This window comes from Halyomorpha halys, unplaced genomic scaffold, assembly GCF_000696795.3.
Source record: "Halyomorpha halys isolate HHAL.00 unplaced genomic scaffold, Hhal_1.1 Scaffold34.1, whole genome shotgun sequence".
In the NCBI taxonomy this organism is placed as follows: Eukaryota; Metazoa; Arthropoda; class Insecta; order Hemiptera; family Pentatomidae; genus Halyomorpha; species Halyomorpha halys.
Genome location: NW_027105031.1, coordinates 808,490 through 832,243, shown reverse-complemented (window position 1 = coordinate 832,243; position 23,754 = coordinate 808,490). Strand labels below are relative to the sequence as shown.

Here is a 23,754-nt window from a genome sequence, read left to right as displayed (position 1 = left end):
TTCAGTCCTAATTTTATAACTAAAATTTAAAACCTTCTGCTTATATCGCTCAATTGAGAAATGTTATCCATTGCTATTTATAATAAAAAAAAAAAATCCTATAGACATATTATAGTATAAAATAACTAGTTCCCTGAAGTAAATGGTATATACATAATTTAAAAATACTCAATTGTTTAAAAAAAAAAAAATAGTAGTTCTTTCAATAATAGCAAGGTATCCCTAGGTCAGTCAGTATAGCCTCCCCACCGTTTCTATTAACTAGATACGTACCTACCTATATTTCAAGATTAAGGGATGAATTATATAATTTCTGATAAATTTGATTTGTGGTTGGTGAATAACATCTTTGGAAGGAACCTATATAGAGAAATTATACACTGATCTCCAACTTTTCTCAAACATTGGGGTTTATTTTCCATTATTTATCTTGTGTATTTGAAAATACGGCATATTTTATCAAAAAAAATCTGGGCAAATATATTATAAAGTTTATTTATGAATTATCAAATGATAGATTACATTAGATAATTTTTACCACATTTTGTATGCAAATACTCACTGTGCGACACGACCAGTGTGAAAATTGAGTATTGCGGGCCTAGCATAGCTAAAACCCCTTCCTTGCTTCGTGATATGGATTGACAGGAAACCAAAAACCTCACCAATCAAGTTTTTTAGTAATTTTCCTTTATTATTCTACATTTTCTTTCTTTGTTCATAGAATATGTTTTTTACAGAAGATAGGATTTGAAAACACTATAGAAATGTTTTATATATTTCTTTTCTGGTTATAAGATTCCCTTTTCAAAGATAAACTCATAAATATAAAACTAGAAGGTTTTTGAAAAGTATATGGTAAGATATGATTCCATAAGCCATATCTTATCCCAACAAAGTCATAGATGGCGATATATTTGCTTGTAGAAAACTCCTAAAACTCAATTCCGATGTTTTGTAACTTATAGGACTTATTTTTACTTATTATTTATTTATTTTCTAGGGAAAAAAATCTTAATACTTTTCACTTTTTTATTTATATATTTTAGAGGAAGTTTTAGACGTTCTCCTCCTATTAAGAGCGATTTGGCAATTCCCTGGAAAAATGAAAATTTTCATTTCGAATACATTTTATAACAATAACTCAAAGTGAAAATTACTTAACAGTTTTCCCCCTGATCCTAAAAAATATTTTAATATTAGATTATTAGATGGAATACCTAATTAGGGGTTCAAAATACCTCCACCTATCGTATTATGTTACTTGTTCTGAATTTTATATTTTTTAATGTGAATATTGTCAGAATATGTAGGAACAATTGTGGAAATTGATAAGAACAAGTTTTCCTCATGATATTGAATTTTCAAACTTTTTTACACGTTGCTAAATATTTGAAAAACGGGAGATACTTCATTGTTGTTGAGCCCCTCAAATTAATTAATTAACGTAAACAATTTTTTTAATCCATTCCCCTAATCCAAAAACCTAAGTACAAGTACAAATAGACTGGGTAACTCGAAGAAACCTAGCTTATCCCCATATTTGAGATACATATTTATTCTCAAATTTTAATGCTATGTGACTTTAATCGTATTAGACAAGAGTTTTTTTTTCTAAAGTGCTGGACTGAACATCATAAGATTATTTTTAATGCCTTGACTCGGCCAGTAAACTGCGTTTTTTTGGAAAACAAAATGTATCAAGTATAGAAATGAAACTATTAAAATATTAGGCATTTAATAAATTATTAAAAAAATAAAATAATAAGTAAGAATGATATTTATAATTAAGAATAGGTTTAACAGAAATCATAGGTATAATAGAAATGATTAAACAAAAATTTAATTACGAATCATAATTATAGTTGCTAATGGCCGAAATATTGACATTCTTCGAAATATTACTGTCAATAGTTGAATGAAGTCATGATATAGTATAGTGTGTGATATTGATATAGATGGAACCGTTGTGATGAAATTCTTTTGTAAAATAATTTAAATTCGATGTATAAGTAGTTTTATTTTAGATTGAAATAAATAGTTCATTTTAATGAATACTTCCGTTGAATAGGCTATAATTAAATTTTTAATAAAACTATTGCAACTAACCAATGACGTGTACGACGCGGGTAGTTGAACTACTGGCCTTGAACCTCAGTTGACCGAATGCAGTGTGGTAGTGTGTCACTTTTTTTTATTTAAACATTTATATTATCAAGGATTAAAGCAAGGCTTATTTTTTACAGACGGATTATTAATCGGTCAACGGTCAAATGGTTTTTTTTACAGGCGAAACAATTGTTGTTCTTCGATTTATCAGTAGAGTGAAGTCATTCGGTTTATATTTATCAGGCCACCGACAGCTGTCAGAATTTGTATGTCATTTATGCTAATATACATATAAACTAGTTTTAAGTATGATGTACAAGTATAAAATTATAAAGAATGATATACTATTGATTCAATGAATTACTACGGATATAGGTCAGTTTAGATTTCTATCTTACTTTTTATTATTTTTAAAGTTTATTTTTCTTGACGTTATGGTAAAAGGAATTTCAACCATATCAACACTAGTCCCCTACTTCCTTCTAATTTTATTTATTTATTTTTTTTCCGATCCCTCTAAAACAGAACGAGAAAGTGAATTAATAAGTGCATTACTGTGAAAAAAAAAAGTAATTCGTGTTGGGTCTTACTTGTTAGTACCTTTGGTATTTTAAGGTTACCTGTTATGTTTATTTGTTATTTATGAGATATCCATTCTAAAAAGGAGCTATTTGAAGTCCGGAGGTGAGGGGCCTCCTCGTGTTGTCCTAATTTTATCCGAATCAGACGTGCCTTAAATATACCTATTAAGGGGAAATACCATTGCGCATGCGTAAGTGAAATGAAGAGATAGCATGTAGTCTGAACTTCATACTAGACCATAGGCCAACATTAGTCCTCAAATTTCTTCGAAGTTTGGCCCAAATTCAACGTGATTTTTCGAAATATTGGTGCGGTCAGGAATATACGTTTATGCATGCGTAATCGTAAGTAGTGGACGGAATCTGATAAAATCGATATGATATAGCAAGCTGTACCAACTAAGAACAACTGAGGCCAGTTAAATGGATTTGACTAGTCAGGCATAAGACCAAATTTTTTTAATGAGATGTAGATAGTTGACCGTAGATTAATGCTTGAAGAAGTTTATCGGGGGGTGCGGTCAGCAAAGAACAACATAAATAAACAAAACAATATTTATTTATTTAATGAACCTGAAACTCAGGTCGAAACGTCGGCATTAAATAAATAAATATTGTTTTGTTTATTTATGTTGTTCTTTGCTGACCGCACCCCCCGATAAACTTCTTCAACCAAATTTTTTTCTTTAATATCTGGAACGTAAATGTGAGAGAAAATTTTCAATTGTGAGGATAATTTTTTTATATTACTTTCATGAGTATGAAGCTTCCCTGCCTCCATAGCGAGGAAGCAAAATAAACAATTATACAGCAACAAATGATATAAATTTTCTTAAAAAACTGAAGGTAAGACAGTTTCTTACATAATGGTTGTATTAATTTTTTTCTTTTAAGTTAATTTAATGGCAATAAAATTTTAAAAAAATAAAAGAGAGAAGTAGAAGAAAGGATTAGTCTTGTGTTCTTCCACAAAATCCCGCACTTGTGATTTATCTTGGGCAAATAATGAAGAAACATTTACTTCGCCTGAGTCTTTTGTTGTTTCTTAGTTGTATTTGGAGATTGTTTTGTTTATGATCACGCTTGAGATTGATGATTGGCTATGCACTTGGATTCTATTTTTTTCTTCGAAGGTTATTTTCCTCTCTTGACCGTTTCATAACTGTCTGTGTCTTGGCTGAGGACCAAGTTTCGACACACAGTGCAGACAATCAGTTGTAAATAAACAATTCTTATCTGAATACTTAACGATTATAAGGAATCCTAGTGTACAGGTTCACTCTCTCTGCCTCCCCTCCTAACTTCTATTAATTTTAAAATTTTCATTTGATTTTCGCCAGGCTATAGCAGCGGGACAAACTCTTTTTAGAGTATTAATGATTTTCTAACCCTTTCCAGTTCTTCTCCGGCGCACCTAACTTAGGAATGTCCAATGAGATATGGTTATTATTAAAGGATTCCGATGGTATATCAGATTTTTGAGACAAATTCATATTGGCCAACGGTTGTAAGATCCATTGGAAATTCCAGAATTAGATGCACTCTAAAAGAGCTGCAGGAGGTTAGAAAAAATCAGTGGAAATATCCTCAAATGCTCATAAACCAAATGCCATAATTATTACCCAAGGAAAATCCAATCGAAATATATTATAGGCTACTAATTATATCGATCGATTTTATCACACTAATCATCGTTCAGTCCTAATTTTATAACTAAAATTTAAAACCTTCTGCTTATATCGCTCAATTGAGAAATGTTATCCATTGCTATTTATAATAAAAAAAAAAATTATAGCATTTCGATGTCTACAATTATACGTTATAAACATTTTTAAGGAATTTGTGTACACGGAATGAATTGTTTTGATTTCTCAGAATAAATTGTTGAATAAATTTACATATTAATAATATTTGTTATTAAGAATTTTATCTCTGATTTAAACCAACCATTATTGAGAGTTCACAAATACCTGAAACATTATGTGAAATAACGAAGTACATAACAGGGCGGCATGTTAATAGATTAATTATGTATTGTAATAATCCCCATCGACCTTAACAATTTAATTGTTCTTTATGAAAAACAAACAATGGCAAAAAGCAACTAAAATAGACAATTACTGCTCACACCCATTAGCACTCCAAAGTAAATAAACCTTGTAAATAAGTTCATTCATGAAGGAGAGTAGTATTAGCGAAAGTATCATAGTATTAGTATAATTTGTCTCCGTCTTCATATTTGAAAAGCGACACAATATAAAGTAGATACGTTCCTGTTGTAGGAAATATTCAAAAGCGGATGCAAGTCCCTCCAGGAACTGCTAAAAATGAACAGGAACACGGCGCTACTGCAGCCTACTTCCGTATAGATACGAATAGCGCGGAAGTTCTATATTTTCCTGAGAGCGTGTTGGGCTTGGCACGGTATAATAAACTTATTCGAAATAAATTGATATTATACCGGCTCCATACCGGTGAAATTTTCCGTCAAAATTTAGTTTGTTTAACAATTTGGCAATTGTTTGTTACGTAAGAAGGGGAAAGGATTAATGATAAAATGGAGCTTTCACCTACAGCACACGGTTTTAATTAAATTGTTTGCAAAAACTTATTTTTTATTGTTATTAACCCTAATCAAAGACATGTTCTCTTATCGACCCCTCAGACGTTACGAATATAATATTTCTTATATATTATATATACTACATTTAGGATTTACTGCATCATGTAATTCTTTATTCACCTGTATTAATTTTCTTTATATATTTTTTTAATCATATATATATATTATATTATATTACATTTTTTTTCTTACCTCTTGGAACAAGAAATAGGTATTTAAAAATATATGCATACATATACCGGCTATTTCATTATCTTGATTTGCTGGGATGGCATATTATATCACAAACATTATATAAGACTTTTTAAATCATCAAAACATTTAAATAAACCGGCATTGGGTATTTCATTTATAATTTTTCAGATTATAAATTGGGATTGCTTCTTCTGTGAGATTATCAATACATTTTTTTTTATTTTGCCTATATTTGAGGTGGGTTTATTGGTACTTAATATTAGAGATCTGTTCAATTTATGCCCAATACTGGTATTCCACTTTTGAGAAATTGGATGATATTATTCCATTAATATTTTTAACACACTCTTCATAAAAGTCATTATTATTTTCTGCCTTATATTTTATTTTTTTGTATTTATAAATAAAATTTATTTGTTTATCTGATTTCTTTTAATTTTGTTTTCTTACTAAATTGAAGAATTGGTTAAAATTTGTAAAATTAATTGCGCGTGAATAATTGTACCAATTACAAATAACTAATCCAGTTAACAAAATAAGGCTGTCAAATTTTCAAAGCATAGGTAATTTTTATATAAACTATAATATGATAAACTACGACAAGTAAGATGTAAATAAGACATAGTTGATCAAATGGTTCTTTGCAAGTGTGGGTGGAGCTCTAATATTTGACAATGGTTTGGCTCTCAACGATTTGAGAAAAAACCGTTGGGGAACGATTAAATTTTCACCAATACGCTAACCCTTTCAGGGCACAATAATAAATACGAATTAATTAACCAACAAATAATTCAATATTGTTATCTCCGCCATTCTGCCTCCTTCGTCCAATATTTTATGGAAGGACCCGGCGTGTCCCTATTCCTCTTAGTATTTCATAATAATTTAATTACTAAGACCTAATGATTTCTGTTACTATCGAATTTGAGTCCCCGGTTTCCATAAGCCTTTTTTATAAATGAAATCTTTAAATTCGATTAAATAAGGTTTTCTATATTTCAGTTTTATTAACTAATTGTGGGTATTCTTTAGTCTAACAGTCTAATTACTATTTAAATGGGAGGATTTGGACTAAGGTTAGTCTAAACGAGGTCATTTTTATTAAATTAATAATTTTCCATAACATCTTTGTGTGTTCATGAATTCTACAACACATATTTTCCCCAAAACTACCCAGCCGAGATCGCTCACCTACCCTACCCCAGGAGTTTTCCGATTGGTCCAAAGCCAATATTATTTATACTCTCCCTCTCCCACTAGCTGGGCGAGACCTAAATGCGTTACCCACGCAGACCGTTCGTGATCGACAAGTGTTCCCCCATTTCAATTTAGTCTTAGATTGGTCCTAGTAATTCCTCCCATGGATCCGAGTAAACTCACTAACCCTAACGAGGCAGCCGTTGTCCAGAACTAAATTCAAAGATTACTTATTCCAAGAGTAAGTAAACATTATGCTAATTAGGCGGTTAATTAATGTACAGTCGCTATTTACTTATTTTTTTTCTTTTTTGAAGAGTTTTCGTTCTGACTATAAATTGGCCGGTAACTATTTTCCAACTAATTTATTTCAGTATTCGAATCAGGAGTCGATGACGGAGCTTCTACAAAATTAAAACTATTTACCGAAAGTTTCAAATTAAAACTAACGTTACATAAAGATTGCGTCACGTGTTGGCTGATCTGTGAGGGCGAATCCTAAGAAGATATCAGTCGTCAGTTGATTGTCGTACTGTTAGGTGAGTATTGTTAATCTCTTATATTCTCTGTGGCTATACGTTTCTTTCTGGGAGAGTTTTTTAGGTTATTATTGATTTAATCACATGTTTATGGTTTATAAACATGTGATTTAGAAGCTATAATATAGTTTTATTATTTTATATGAAAAAAAGATATACTTTTTTATGTCTAGGCCTAATGTTTTCCAAAGTAAATAAAAATATGTTACAAAATACACGGCCAATTATTCATATATATAAAAAAAATGTTAATTTGGCTTTACATATATAGACAATAAGTAAATAATCTTTTAAAAATTATAATTGAGAGGTCTAAAAGTAATAAGGAACCTGCCTCTTTAGTCGTTTTACACTTTCCAACATTTAACAAAATTTATCTCAAAGAATCTTTCAAGATTAATCTATAAAGAACAGTTTGACTTTAAATTGTAGAACATTTACTGTAATTTACGAATGCATAGGATAATATACGTTGAAAAATTACCAACTTCATATTCTAAATAGAAAAAATTTAAAAAAAAAGTGGGAAATCTTTCCAGTTGTCTCTGCAAAAGACATTGATGACATACTGTCTCTCAAATATTGGTAAATTTAGAAAACGATTAAAAATCTCCATCTTGCAGGCGACACATAATTGTTAATATTTAAAATTTAATCCCAGTAATTCAAAAGCTCAAGCTTGGTAAACTATTATAAATTTTATTAAATATCATCAGTCATATTATTTTTTTTTTTTATTTATTTTTTTTTTTCCGAACCCTCCAAAACAGAAATAAAATGTGAGTTAGTAGTGCATTACTGTGTAGAAAGAAAAAGTAATTCGTGTTGTGTCTTACCTTTTACTACCTTTGGTATTTAAAGGTTACCTGTTATATTTAATTTTACATATGAGCTATCCGTTCAGCAACTATTTGAGTCCGGAGGTGAGGGGCCTCCTCGTGTTATATCGCATATAATATATAAATAAAAATAAAGATAAATAAAATAAAAATACAAATAATAAAGACAATAGATAATAGTGAAATGATAAGAGAAACAGTCTGAAATCAAAAGAAGTGTGGGGGAGGGGGTTGGGGTGCATCAGTAGATGGAGCTATGAGGTGATGTTAATAGGGTTTTTGGGACCTTTCCTCCCCTGCCACCTCGCAGGAAGGGGGGATGGGGTGATAGACTGGAATACTGGATTGAAGGAAGCAGGGAGACTGTCGAAGAATTTAATGTGTCTCCGTGTGATGTGCTGTTGTACAGTTTCTAACTGTAGTTCGTTATGAATGTGTGCCATGTTACGTCTTTCAAGAGATGTCCCTCGACATATCTTCTGTAGTGTGCTGTTTTGGTATTGTTGTAGTGATTTCAGGGCTGTTGGGTAAAGATAGTGTAGTAGTGGTGCGCCGTGTAGGAGTGATGGTCGTAGTATTACTTTGTATATGAGTAATTTGAGTCTGAGTGACAGCCCTGGTGAGTAGATGAGGTGTTAAAGTTGGTATGATGTTGTCTTGACGATTTGTATTCTGTTCTGTATGTGTGCAGTCATATTATTAAAAAATTATAAACTATTTATAGTCACAGCTCGTAGGCAGCAAGTATTTAAAATCATTTGTCCAAAACTGTATAGCATGTTTGCCTGTGAAGAAACATTTTTGTTGCAGAATAAGTTTTACTGCAATTACATTATCCCAAAAATAAAATATTTAAATCAATTTTGAAAATTAAAACTTATATCAATTTGATATGTTCTGATACTGGAGGGCTAAACACAGGGTACACTGTGCAATGTTGCGGGCCCAACTATTAAAATTTCTGACAATAGAAAATTTATATTTCAAACTTTTAAAAAATTATAAGCCAAAATTACTTAAAATTACAAGCCAACATTTCATGTTAAGAAAATAAATGGATTTGTTTTATACTAGACAAATTAAGTTGCCTTAAACATTGTATATCGACGAACATTGGAATTGAAGTTAAAGTTGATCTTCAAAATTTATTTAATCAGAATTTAAAAATTATGAAGATTATGTGAATATTTGATTTTTAACTTAATATAATAATGGATGTAAATCAATACAAATGCTCAAATCTGGCTATAGCGAAGCATTGCTAGATTTGAGTACATATACAAAAGTATATCCTGTCATGCAATGATTGTAATTTGGGCATTGTAAAGGTCAATGTTTACATTTCCTCACTGATAGATCGTGATAGAACATATTACATCCTGATGGAAATGTAAATTACATAAAAAACAACAATTTTATTCATTCTAACAAAGCTAAAAATAGAGTTAACAATTGCCTTCACACCCTTTGACTTAAAAATCTGTACCTCGGAGGGATACAACACTATGTCCAGTAGTAATTCACATGCTTCAGAAGGATAAAACACCAATGGTGTTCTATCCCTCTAAATGAAAGTGGACTTGGTGTTGTTTTAAAACATGCTATATCCGGTTCTAACTGGTTTTGGACATAGTGCTCTATTCCTCTAAGAAATATGAGAAAAGCTGATTTTAACTCTGTAATAAAGTCAATATGGAAAAAAATAGTGTAGACATAGTGTTGTATCCCTCCGAGGTACAGAAATAAGCTTAATAAAGTGCATGTCACTCTGGTGAGAACTATAATGTCAAAATAAATTTGAACAATTCAGATTCTCTTATTTTTTATGACAATGGTGGTTTAATGGAACATCAAAGCATTATATAATTTAATACATGAGGCACTTGGTTTTCATCAAACTAATTACAACATGATATTACTTTCAATTGAAGCTTTTGGCACCACTGGCTGATTTCACTGGCACCTTCAAGGCTGATTTCATCAGTTTTTTGAAAACAATTATAGTTTCATAATATTAATGTTGGTATTAAGTTATAGTAAGTAACTCTTGATTGAAGGTATAACTTGGTAATTAACAAATAATTTAACATTGTAAAAGTTTTAGTTTTTCAGTTGCCATGTTTTATGAGATATATGGTAATAGATGGGCCACTAAGCGCCATTATTTCTTGAAATTATGAATTCAAAGCGCAAGACACCAATATTTGTAATCCTATTTCATCATTTCTTATAATTTATGTGTGCGTAACTTGTTTCTCTGTTTTATATATTTTTTTTATTATTCATATTGTTTTTCATCGATTTTCAAACCACATTAGCATTGTAAGCGGAGCTTTCTCTAAGATTTGTAATGTTTTTTTTTTACGTTTTCTATTTTTTTATGTTCAGTCAGATTAATCGAAATAGTGTACATTATGTGAGATCTCATAAATTAAAAAAAAATATTATTTTATATATTTTTCAAAAAAAATAAAACAAGGATTCATATTTTTGCTAATTTTTGAAGTTTAACTTAATAATTTATTCTGATAAAGTAACTACACTCCACGGCAGGGGGCAAAATTATTCATAGAATAAAAGTGCTGAGTAATTTCTTTACTCCGAGCTCTCCAGTAATCCGAACTAGCTTTAAAATAAAATTAATTTTTCTGGCAAAACAGCAGGTAATAACAAATTACATTTTGTTTTCAAATGAAAGTGTACATGTGTAATGAACATTTATAACTTCCCGATCTACAGGCAAGTTATTATAATCACTGTGAAAATTGAAAGTGGAAATTTTAACATTTTCTATATTGGATAATCTAATTCCTATGATTCCTTTAATGGTGTCAAAATTATGTTGAACCCAGGTCCTTGGAATTAGTAGCATAGTGCCTTACCACTCAGCTACCCATTTCCACAAATACACAGACACAGATATATATATAATCATATTGGTTTGAATTAGATTGTAATTCAGTTCATTCATTTCTGACCAGTTTTTCCTGTTATTTTTCCCTAATCTTTGATGTCATGATCATATATATAGATTGTGTCTATTTATAAGTACGTTAAGTCGAAAGCAAGTCCACATGGTGCAAGGCGCGTGTGGTGCCAAATAAGTTAGTCAGGTGCCAACATGTTTTGGAATATGCCAAATTATAATAATGAACTCAGTTAGATCCTTGCAATCGCAAATATAAAGCAAGGGCCATTTTTAAACAATAAAAATTAAATATTATTATTAATATATGTATTATTGTACCAACATGCTCTTGCCAGCGTTGTGAAGTCAAGATTTATTCTGTTACTCCTCCCACGAGCATCCGTTTCTGGTCCAAAGATAGAGGAGTATTGTGTACAGCAACCTTTTGTACAATATTTATTTATTATTTGCTTTAATACATTTAAATAATTAACTCAGTGTCTTGAAAATCAGTATATCTTCGCTTAAGCTGTGGCTTAAGTACGAAAAAATACGATTTAGACAATAAAGACTCTTGAGACTTTTATAAAAACTCTAGAGACATTTAGTCGCATCCTTCGTTTTGCCGGTTATAACATAAATGCACAACTTTTTCTGACCTCGGTAATTCTTTCTAGATGCTTCTCAAATGATGAGTTAATTTCTATTTTGTAAATCATTTTAAGTTGTCTTCGGAATTACGAGCTTAAATGAAAAGGAAGATATATTATATTTTGTTTCGTCACGTTGATAGTTGAAAGAGGCTCAATTATGATTAAATGGTTAACACTAACGTTACTTGACTAACGTTTCATGTTAGTCATCATTTAAATGCCTTCCAAAATAAATTGGTTGACTAATAAATTATAGTAATTCAAAAAAATACTTGATATCAATAAGATAGTGAACATAGATGATTTCTTGACGATAATATTTATTTGTACTGTTGTGTTGAGACGTCTGGGATCGAAGAAGTATTCTGTTTATTCTTCAACTCGGCATTATAAATTTATTATTTATTGCTGATAAATCATACTTGTTTAACTGAAGTTATTATTAATTGCCCACGCCTATATTGTTTCATAACTTCCTTCTTGTTTATACAATAGTGTATCTCTCTCTTTTCTTTTTATTCTTGAGTGATTCCAAACACTTGATATCTTTTTGATTCAAATTGAAACGAATACTATAAATTAGTTACATGATTATCTTACGAGTTTCTGATATTTTTGCTAAAATAATTTCACAAAATGTTGATTTCTCCTCATTTTGAAAAAAATGTTGATTTCAGAAAAACTATATCTGGAGGACTATTTGGAAGTAAAGAGATCGTTTAGGGCTCCAGTTAATATGAATGAATGAGTGGGAAATTATATATACATATGTGTAAGTAAATATACATAGCATATAAACTCCCCCTCTCTCCGCCGTATGCGAGAAATAATTTCGAAGGAGGTTAAAAAAAAAAAAAGTGCAGTAGATGAGCTTGAATGATATTTAATATTGAGTTAAAATAAGCCAAGATTTTTTACAGACTTTGTTATTTTTTGGCCACCGATTTATTACTTATTATTATTCTTACTTTTTTTAAAACCGATAACATAATCTATGACATAATAAAATTGTCTATAAATTGATATCTCTCAAGATATTATTGTAATGATTTTTGCGAAATAGCATAAATAGTTTTTCTGTCCTTTTAATATTAAAAAAGTAGTCAACAATGACCAAACAATTCAAACCACGAGTGAGAATACGTTCCGCCAATAATCAAATTTTTCTTTATGAGGCTTCTAATTTTTGGCCTCTGCTTTCTAAGTTCTAGGAAAGTTTGCTGCTCATTGGATAAAATGAAAACATAGAATTACAGTACTTAATTCAATTAAAATCCTTTCCTAACTGCCACTCGGCACCATTATTAGAGCCGACCGTATATTATTACTTCTTAATTGGGCAATTTTTCAGTGAAGATAATTCGACATTTCCAGATGAAAGGAAATTGTTTCTTCTATTCTAAGACCTTGGTCGGTTTTTGGAATCATCAAAAAGTACTGTTGAAATGACATTTTCAGCTGAAATGGATGCTCCCTTCTCGGTAATCGAATTACAAATATATTAAGCAAATTTATGTTTCAATTTCAATAGTGATTTCGATGCCTCAAGATGACATCATCACGAACAATCCAATCTGAACTTTCTACGAAAGTCGTTAGCGATTTGAAATTTCGCAAGTATTACACATATCTTAAGTAAAATACTCCTTTATCGTCTTTAAAGGCTTTGCAATTTGAATTATTTAAGGGCAAACAATGATTAATGTGCAAAAGGATTTCTTAATATTCCTATTACAATCTAATAATTATAAAATCCCGATTTCTATTTGTGGACCAAATTGATTTTTTTAATTTATGTAATTTAATTGTGTCCTTAACCCTATAGCGCATATTGTTACCTACTTTGGACACAACTTAGAGAGTGTATAAAAAATAAATAATTATCTTTAGCTATTCCAATGCACCTAGATATCTTCATTTCAACTATCCTCTAATCGTAAAATAAAGAAACATTAGTCTGTTGCCAAGATCCTACTCATTATAATCATTTTGTTGAAAACGTTTTGAGGTTTCAGTAATTTGCGCGATCTACACTTTCTTACTCTAATTACAAAATGAAAAAGCTAAGTAATGCACAAAATCAACATTATATTTCAATTTAACATGTATATTCACAAAATACGTGTCTTTTTAGAAAAATATTTAAAAATTATAGTCATGGTCCACATTTCAATAATGTGTGTGAGTGCACCTAGAGGTGACCAAAACCATTAAAAAATAAAAATTATATAAAATACATATTTTTGTGTAATTAAGACTTAAAACAGTAGGAAACAAAAAGAAGATTAAAAAAAAAATTACTCGCGGCAATCTGATTATAATCAGTAAGTATGACGTGTCAAGTTCAAATGTCTTATTGATAAGCACTTATAAATTTAGTCGGTTGATGTTTTAAATATTTTGTTTACCGATGGTTAGTGTTTTTATTATAGTAAATATCACGATTTATTTATTTAAGGACTTATTATAATGTACAATTACTATTATGATATATTTATATGGGGTCTCTAAATAAAGACCTTTTTTTTTTTTTATTCCTTTATAAGCCATTGTTTCATTTACGTCCAATAATTCCTTGGACATTCTTTCTTCCTTTTTTTTTTTCAATAAATATTTGCTATAATTACCTTTTGATAAAATAGTTAGGGAAAAAGTGGTGTCCCACTTTCATAATTCGTACCCCCTAGTTCAAGAGCCGGGGTGAAAAAAAGTCACTTATTTCACCCTTATTTTTTATTGCTTTAATGAAAACTATGTATGATTACAAGTCAAAATTGATGAGACTAAGAAGTGTGGAGATGAGGAATAAAAACTGGAGGCTGCTTCCTAACGTTAAAAAAAATGGAAGATATGTCTGCCAGCACTCAAAGTAAAGACACTTTACCTTACTATAAAGTAAGAGCTATTCACGTTACATATTTCCTAAGATATAGCTATTCAAACAGCAGCATTTCATAAAATATGCAATGAAAAATCAGTAGTCAGTGTATTTATTTTGAGAAATCTATGCTGAAGTTTGTTTTTAATGTTTAATCGAAAAAGAAAAAATGCTCTCATTAAAATGTTTTCTATAGATCTGACCATTAATTGATTATTTTGTACGGGCACCTCTGAAATTGGCTCGGATAGAGGAAAAGTTCATGTTTGAGAGTCATGCCATGCTGAACTGATCATCTAATTCTTCAAAGGCCAAATGGATTTAGGAAACTCTAAATAAACTCCTGATTCAAATCGGCGAAGATAAATGAACATGTGTCTCTCAGTTAGCTTCTTCGCAAAAATCTAAAAATACTTCTTTCAAAAGAGAACTAAATTTAGAACAGACATTATGATGGATATCTTCATAATTAAGGAAGATGATTACCAATACAACCGTGATGTGTCAACATCCTTGTACCGAATGTCAAGCCTGCACTTTTATATGAATTTATGAATTTAAACCATTCAATTTGAATAAGGAAAAGGGAAATTAGATATTAAAATGAATATAGGAAATAGTGACCTGTTGAGTTTAAAATGAACTGTGTTGCCTCATGGCTAGTGTACTCATGAATTTTGTTTCTGATTTTTTTTTTTTTTTGTTGAAAGTAATAATTTTTTTTTTTAAATAAGAAAATAATTTGTTGAATTAAAAATATTAACAAGAGGATTCCACATAAATCTCCTAGACTTTGATTAGACAGTTTTAGATGAACATAGACGTCAAGATATTGGACATCTAACAATATTAGGGACAAACTGTAGTCCAGGAATAAATTCTAGCTTGGTGCGCGCATCACATACCACCCTGGAAGACGAAAATGAATTTTGTCGAAATCAAAATTTCGAACAATGAATTTTCCTATCACTAAACAAATTTTTATTTTAGGATTTCTCGCTGTGTGTTTAACGAATATTAACTTTGTCTCCAAGGATACAATACTTAACAAAATATCACAAAACTGTGCACACGAAATTGGGAGTCCCCAATTTTCTAGTCCTTATAATAATAATACTACTGTTTCTATTTATCCATTTTTCTTCTTTAGTTATTCATCAAATTCTTTTATAGTTCATATGTGTTCATTTTTTATCACTGTTAAAAATGGAAAATGGTTATTTATTTATATTAAAGATATTTTAGAGGAAGAATTTTTTTGAAAAATCAGTAATTAAGCCTTGTTAAACTAATTTGAATGAGAATGGAGCCTAATTAATATTAAAAATTACTTGATTGTTCATTGACATACTGAGTTTAATCAAAATCAATACAACTGTTTTTGAGAAAATCTAAAATGTAGGTATTATCCTTTCCGTAAAATGCACATAGGTACTTTTTAAATTTATATTACCTATAATTACAATAAATTATTAATAAATATGTAATTTAATTCTCGTACAATTTACAAACATGCCCTCAGTAATTAAACTCATTTTTATCGAAAACATGAATTCGAAATTTTGTAAAATCACAATACTTCTGTATATTCCCAGTAAGTTAATGTAAAATCAGGAAGTTACTGTTTGAAAAACACATTATATTTTATATCTCTAGTTTTTATAAAGATGGAAATATTATTTTAGTACAAAAAGTGTTAATATTGCTAAACAGAAAAATAAAAAAATTAACAAAAAAGAAATACCCTCACTATTTTATTGCTACTTTATAAAATTCAATCATTACTTTCTAAATTTTTATTAACTATAATTAGAATAAATTATTGAAAATCGAGCATAAACTTAATTACTGTACATAAATACATACAATAAACACAATAAATACAAAAATATAAGAGGTGATCAAGAAGTTCGCTATGAGAACCATCTGCCTTCTAGGATTGCTGGCAAAAATATTAATGACCTCTTCTACGATGGTTGCTTTCTTTGATTTAATTCCAACAAACATTCTGAGATTATTAATCGACGTACATCCATCTTGTCCCTTCCGAGGTGTGATTGTGATCTTGTGATCCGTGAAGATGTCAGTTCAACAATGTCACCTCACTAATCATAGCATATTTCCAGAAAGAATTTATGATTAGATAAGAAGTTCACTATTTTCTTTATTTTATCCTTCGGTACCAAAAATCTAGGGGGAAGCCATGGTTGCTTTAACAACCCAATGATAAATCTGTAATTTCATTTTCGTACAATTTAAAAACACGTACTCAGTAATTAAACTCATTTTTAATGAAAACTTGTATTCGAAATTTTGTACAATCGCAACACTGTACATTTAATGTAAGTGAATGTAAAATCAGAAAGTTGGTGATTCAACAGCACATATTTTATATCTCTAGTTCTGATAAAGATGGAAATGTTATTTAAGTACAAAAAGTGTTAATATTGCAAAACAGAAAAATTAAAAAAAAAATGGAAAAGTAACAATACCAAAAAGCTTTCAAAATAACGATTTTTTTTCTAAATAGCGTAAACTTTAGCTTTGTCGAGAACTATCTTATATTTAACTATTCTCATATTTTATTTTTCTGGGACACTGGTTAGGCTTTGGGCCCCTTATGTTGTAAGGTGTACAATATTTTGAAGCCCAGATTCAACCCAAAATCTAGTAGACACATCCTCTCCTAGTTTAATACTTTATGACGGAATGAAGTATTTTAGAAGGTAGATAACTTGACTCCAAAAACTTCGGTATTATAATATGTTGAATCATAATATATTATTCTAAATTTTTGTTTCCTGTATATCCAATATTGAAAAGTTTAATGCCCTTTAAACGATATATCTTCCTTACACCATTTTCATTCCAAGGTCGTTCTGATTCCAACAAGATCTCAATTTCACCTCATCAAGAAGCTATGTTACGAAAGTTTTTACAATTATCAACACAAGTCGAAGTAGATTTTTGCAACAGTTCACTTACCCCACGCTGGGAGCTGGTTAAAGCTGTTGCAATCCAAAAAATATTCGAATTGGTCTATAATTTTTTAATGACATGCCACTTGATAATACCTGTTTTAAATAGTTTTTCTTGGATTTTAAACTTTCGACAGTTTCATAGAACTATTTAGGTAATAATGGCTCTTTAATTCTAAGGAAAAATACGTCTCTTTAATTCGCATATTTGTCAGTTACTGGAAAGGATATCATAGTAATATTTGAGTAATATCGATCATAAAATACAAGGTATATATAACATTTACAAATATATATGTATAAATATCATATCCTAAACTATAATAAGCATTTCTGTCAATCTGTAGTTTCGGATTTCTGTTTAAATGTGTTTAGGATACATTAATTATGTAGAAAATTGACAATTGGTAGTGGAAATAAAAGGAGAAAAAATATGTAGTACATAAGTAATAGTAATTCCCCCCCAAAAAAAAGATTTTAATTTTTTTTTTTATTCGTTGTTGGTATCTTTTTGACATATCTAATCTATTTTTGAGAAATGTAACAGTTTTTGGCCACTATTTTGTTATTTATTCTTATATATTCTTTAAAACTAGTAACGTATTTTTTTTTCAGCATGAAATTTTCTGTATTGATACTTCACAAGGATATTAAAGATTTTTGAAAAAAAAAAAAAATCAAGATGATGGGAAAAAAAATTATTACGTCAGTTAGATATCAACAACGAACTAAAAAATTTAAACCCCGTCTTTGTGGGAATCAGCTCCCCCAATCACCTATTTTTCCATATACCTTCTCTACTAAATGATTATAAATATTATATTTTATGGATGTGTTGAAAATTTCTATAAATTTATTTGTTTACGTCGAAATTGTAATAAAGTAAAATTGAAATTGTATTGTAAAACATACTACTGTATAACTATAGTATTTATTTATTCTCATAAACTAAATAAATGAAATTATTTCTGGTAACATAGAATTAATTAAAGTTGTTTTTAAATCCATTAATTGTATCGTTAGTTTGTTTATACTAATACAAGTACTCATTCGCTGCCTTAAGAAAAAGTTTATGTTTATGTTTCAGTAATTAAAAACCCACAATATAACCCTAGAAACCTAATATATGGCTTTGATGTCGAATCGCTACTCAATAATTTTTAGTGGATGAGTGAGCCCTACTTAATCATATAGTTTTAATAAAAGCGAAGTGAAGCCGTCATCACCTTGATTTCCCGGCATTAGACTAACGTTTTTCTATATACCTGTTTCGTAACTATATTTCGTAATTTTTCGTCTAATAAACATTCTATGCTAATATGAAGTAATAAACAAGTTCTTACACAGTATGTGTCATAAAAATCATAAAAGCTTGTAATGATAAGAATCAGACAGATAAATTATACATCAGAAACTCTGAAGTAGATTTGGGTATCTAATAAACAGTGTCAACTCAATATATATGTTTAGTTAATAATTTATTCGAGTTCTATTATTTTCTTTTTATATCTATGGCATTCCTTAATACAACATTTCCTGATACTAAATCAAGTTTTAAATTCTGAAAATTTATTTTTCAAAACAGGCCTCTGAGGAAAATATTAATTAAAAAACTATAGACGGATAGATATGAAAGAAAACTTCCTAGATTCCAGACATCTTGACCTCGGCAAAAAAAGAGGAAATTGATAGCCACGCCTACATTTGTTTTTTATTGCTATAACTTAATCTTATATTCTAAATTATAATCCACATTGTCTATTGCCTTTTAAAAACTGTGTTATATAAATCATTTCTTTGATATACTGCGTATAATCTGAACAAATCCGAATGTTTTTAATGTTGAGCTAAGACCTACAAAAAATTACAACCCAACTACTTCATCTTGCATATTTTAAATCGCATTCAAGATTATTTTACGTTAAATCTGACAAACTGTTTTATCTTATGATTAGGAACATAAACCTAACTCACTAAAAAAAAAAATTGTTAAAATTTTCAAATTTATATCTTAAAATATAATTAAATTAAATATCTTAAAATAGTTAAAAATTTATAAAAATATGTAGTCAGGGATTTTCTAAACACTACACTAATACAGTCTATCTCCATAGTATTCTGAATACCTATATCTCCATCTATTTGGAATTAATGACTAATTAAAAGAAAGAAATTAGTAAATATGTAACAAACAATAATTCAGACACAAAAATGGTATTTTTTTTGTGAATGTGTGCTATACGTGATCATATTTTTACTTATACATAATACACTAAATAGTGGCTCATACATTTTTTTTTTTCATTTTAAGTTTGTGGTATTCCAAAGATGGTACCATAGACTGGAGTAAATTAACAATTCAAATTGTTGAATTGATTTTAGTAACGTTTTTAGGACGACCTCATAAGAAATGTAATCACTGCCAACGGTACTATCTTTGGAATACGTCCAATTCTAAGTAAAGTCTAAGCTTTTTATTTTCGTCAGATTATTATTCAAGCGATGATTGATATTGCTGCAATATCCGCAAAACAATACAACAGTAATAATGAGTAAGCTTATTTGGTTCTAACTTATTTTCAATACTCTAAGAGTTGTCATTTGGCAGTAAAAAACTCGAAAACATATTTAAAACTAATAAAATAACAAAAAACCGAATACATATTTCAAAACGCTGTATAAAACTGCATTTAGTACCCTTATTTATATACTTGAGGCAAAAATCGTGTAGAGCAATGTTATTGGGAATGGTCATCACATTTGAACTAAAACTTCTGTTTTTATTCTTTATAGTTCTATAATCATATAATAGTTCTTTTAAATAATTAAGATTCTATTTCGAATCACATACTTCTGTTCTGTGACAGCATTAGTTCTTATGCCATTATATTTGTGCTGTCTAGTGAAATTATGTGAAGAGGGTAAAGTAATATAAGAATAATTTAAATTATTTTAGTGAATATTGATTAATGATCTTGTGATTGTAACAGTGTTGTTATATTATCTTCTTGTTTGTTCTTGCAGAATGGAAGGGAACCTGATATATGACTACCTGGTGTTCGGGGCCCTCATTTTGGGCTCCATATCAGTGGCCTTCTATGGAAGGTTTTCCGGTCCAAAAGAGAAGACGAAGAACGACTATGCCTTTTCTTCAAAGAGTAACATGTTCACTATGATGTTGTCCATCGCAAGGGGTTTCCTAGGAGTTCGCGTTTTCCTTGGTGAGTTACATAATTTCTATTATTATTTAATTACAGTTGATAAAATGTGTTATTCTGAATCAGATATTATTTTCTTTTCTTCATAATATATATTCAGTACTTTTTTTTCTTAATTGAGGTGTAATTGCGAAACCAAGGATAGAGTGTTGCTGATACAAAAAACAAGTTGAGAACAGTTCAGTATTTTTCTTTTCGTTCTAGGTTGCACAAGTGTGTATCTGGTTAAAAAAGCATGCAAATAACAACTGGTGTGGTGTACCTTTGAAACACTAGGAAAAACTATATATTTATATTGTAGGTAACGCTGATTCACATGTTAGCCCAAACGTATATTTCATTCATTTTCATGTTCATCTATCCTTCCCTAATTGTAAATGAACGATGATAATTACTCTTCACAAAACTGTTTTTCTTACATGAAGAAGTAAACTCAGTCCGAATACACACCGTGACAACCTAATTATCGTAGTAACCAAAGTGGAACTAACGTGCATTGTACCAACACTGTCTTGTTCATATATACGGAAAATAATTTACCACCTGCCTTGATGGTAGTTATGACAATAATGATAATTGATCAACACTCATTCAAGATGTCTTGAATAGAAACGTGGGAACGTCAGGACAAAAAATAAACATCTTGATAAAGAAAATGGCCATTTTGCAAAACAGAAAATTAATGTTTCCCTTCCGTTTGAGTCTGGACACTACTTGATTAAGTAACAAATATTACGTGGTAGATCTTGTAATGAGAAATAAATCTTATAACTATACGGTTCATTTAGAATTTATCACGTTGATAGCTGAGTTTCTGTTCCGATTGATATATTTTTTAAATCTCTTTTCAAAGATTTTAAAGAGAGTTGTTGCAGCCTTCGGTTACTAAAATTGTGACATAAAGTAGCGGGATTAAATTAGGAACAACTCCTTTCAACCAAGAGAAACACTTTTTTAAATTAATATCAAAATATCTTCAAAGTTTCAATACTAAAATAAAAGGTGGAGTGCAGGAAATGTCCCATATTTCTAAATAGATGAATAAATTCAGCAACGTTGATAGAAGTTGATGGATAATTCTCTAATTTCCCGTTCCGGAATAATTTCAATAAAAATATAAATATATGTTGAGCAGTAAAAACGGCACGATATATATCACAGGAAATACGTAAAGAATCTTAAGTATCTAAGATCTATGAGCTATAAAAGGAACTGAAAACAAGGTCAAAAGCGGGAAAGGCTTGTTATATCTCTGTCACAAAATTAGTCCTATTTTTGTTGGAGCCTAATGTGCAAGAACCTAGTCTTGCCCCTTTGCAAAAATAGTTTTTTTTTTTTTACATGAAATTAAATTATTTTAATGGGAAATTAACATAAATTTCACCCGTTGAAGATAAATTAGTTAAGAAAAAAATACATAATTTTAAAGGGAATTAAATTGTTTACAACTTCCTTTTAGTTGAATTTCCTGTGATAGGGTGATGGGTTCAACATCCCATTTCTGCGAAAAATTTTATATTATATGAAAAAATGATGATATAAACATTAACACAAATGTCAGATTTAATTTCCCTCCTTCCATATTCTGTACACGGCCTTCGTTAACTGGAATATTAGGACATGCACCCGGTAAATATAACTGAAGAATCATTGCGAGATTTATTATGGAGGTGTTAAGTTGTTGGTTCATTTATTTATTTCAGGGGGAGAGGGGATGGCTTACAATAATGTCATTCGAAGGGATAGTTAACCCAAAAAAGAGGGAAGTTAACCACGCCCTTAGTACTCAACTTTAGCGTAGGTCTTTGCACCCTCGACACTGCAGTTGCGCCTGTTCGAATCCAGTCTGTGGTGTCAACTTTTATTTCTGTGGCAGTCCCACAAAATGAAATCTATAACCACTAAAGATACCAAAAAAAAAAAGTTTACGTTGAGGTTAAGAGAAATTTCCGCCTTTGTAATGTAAACTGAGGCAAAAGGCAGTGTTGATCGGTTTCTTTCTATTTCTCTGCCACGTTCCCAGTGTTCACATAGCCCGCCTTCATGCTTCGTTTGGCTACTTATGTTAATTTACAAAACAAAGCCACTTTTACTATGGTACAATAAAGTGTGACTTAATTCAATATTAAGGTAGGTTGTTTTTCCAAATTTCTAAAAATAACTTTATAATCTAAATTCGCCTTATCTTCGACCTGCATTCTTCATGGGTCAAAACGTAAACGCTTTAAGAGCATTCTATCGGAAGGAAACAACTTAATTAGCCATAACATCCAGTTGAAAAAGGTACAAAAATTTTGTGGTAAAGTCATCTGTTGGGTTTACTTTCTGTTTGTGACTCTTATAACCCACTGTAAGTCCAAGGACTCTCGAGCGAGTTCTACATTCTATTTTTTGCTGTCATAAATTATATCAAGAAAAGTTCTGAATAACTTTTATGCAAAATAAACAATATCACGACAAACTCAATTCTTTTTTTAAAATCTTCCACGAACGAATTATTTTCTGTACAAAGCGACGTTTCATTAGCTTTGAGATTTTTATTTTTTACTCTCAAGGCTGATCACTTCTCAAAACCAATAATTAGAGTCGTCAGGGGCCATTCTTCATAAATACAGGTGCTTATCACTAATTATCATAATGAAGAAATGAATAAATTAAGAGAGTTTTACAGAAGAATATGATGCTAGGAGTTGTTTACCTTCAGGGAGACAGTAAATATATTTTCTGTTCAGTAGGTATGTTGGCGTGCATTTATTTCACGCATTGAATTTATCTTGCAAGGCTGAGTACATGTTTCTTTCTTGTGTAACTGTTTTTTAAAAATAAATTTCTTAAATAGTTGATTGTATTGTATGTGTGTGGTGTATCTGAACAAATCCGAATGTTTTTAATGTTGAGCTAAGACCTACAAAAAATTACAACCCAACTACTTCATCTTGCATATTTCAAATCGATTTCAAGATTATTTTACGTTAAATCTGACAAACTGTTTTATCTTATGATTAGGAACATAAACCTAACTCACTAAAAAAAAAA

General features: G+C 29.9%; 1 protein-coding gene across 6 annotated transcripts in view; it reads left to right on the top strand.

The window, feature by feature from the left end:
- Positions 1-23,754, top strand: part of LOC106686120 (sodium-coupled monocarboxylate transporter 2) — a 131,231-nt gene that overhangs the window by 98,346 nt on the left and 9,131 nt on the right. For 4 of the 6 annotated variants that reach the window (XM_014429277.3, XM_067047789.1, XM_014429271.2 and 1 more), the window contains one exon: positions 20,525-20,721. In XM_014429277.3, the coding sequence (XP_014284763.1) occupies positions 20,526-20,721 (196 nt within the window). In that variant the 5' untranslated portion in view covers position 20,525. Of the gene's footprint in view, positions 1-6,791; positions 6,947-7,079; positions 7,245-8,390; positions 8,703-20,524; positions 20,722-23,754 lie in introns of those variants that run through there. The other 2 variants (XM_014429286.2, XM_067047794.1) reach the window with 2 other exon arrangements.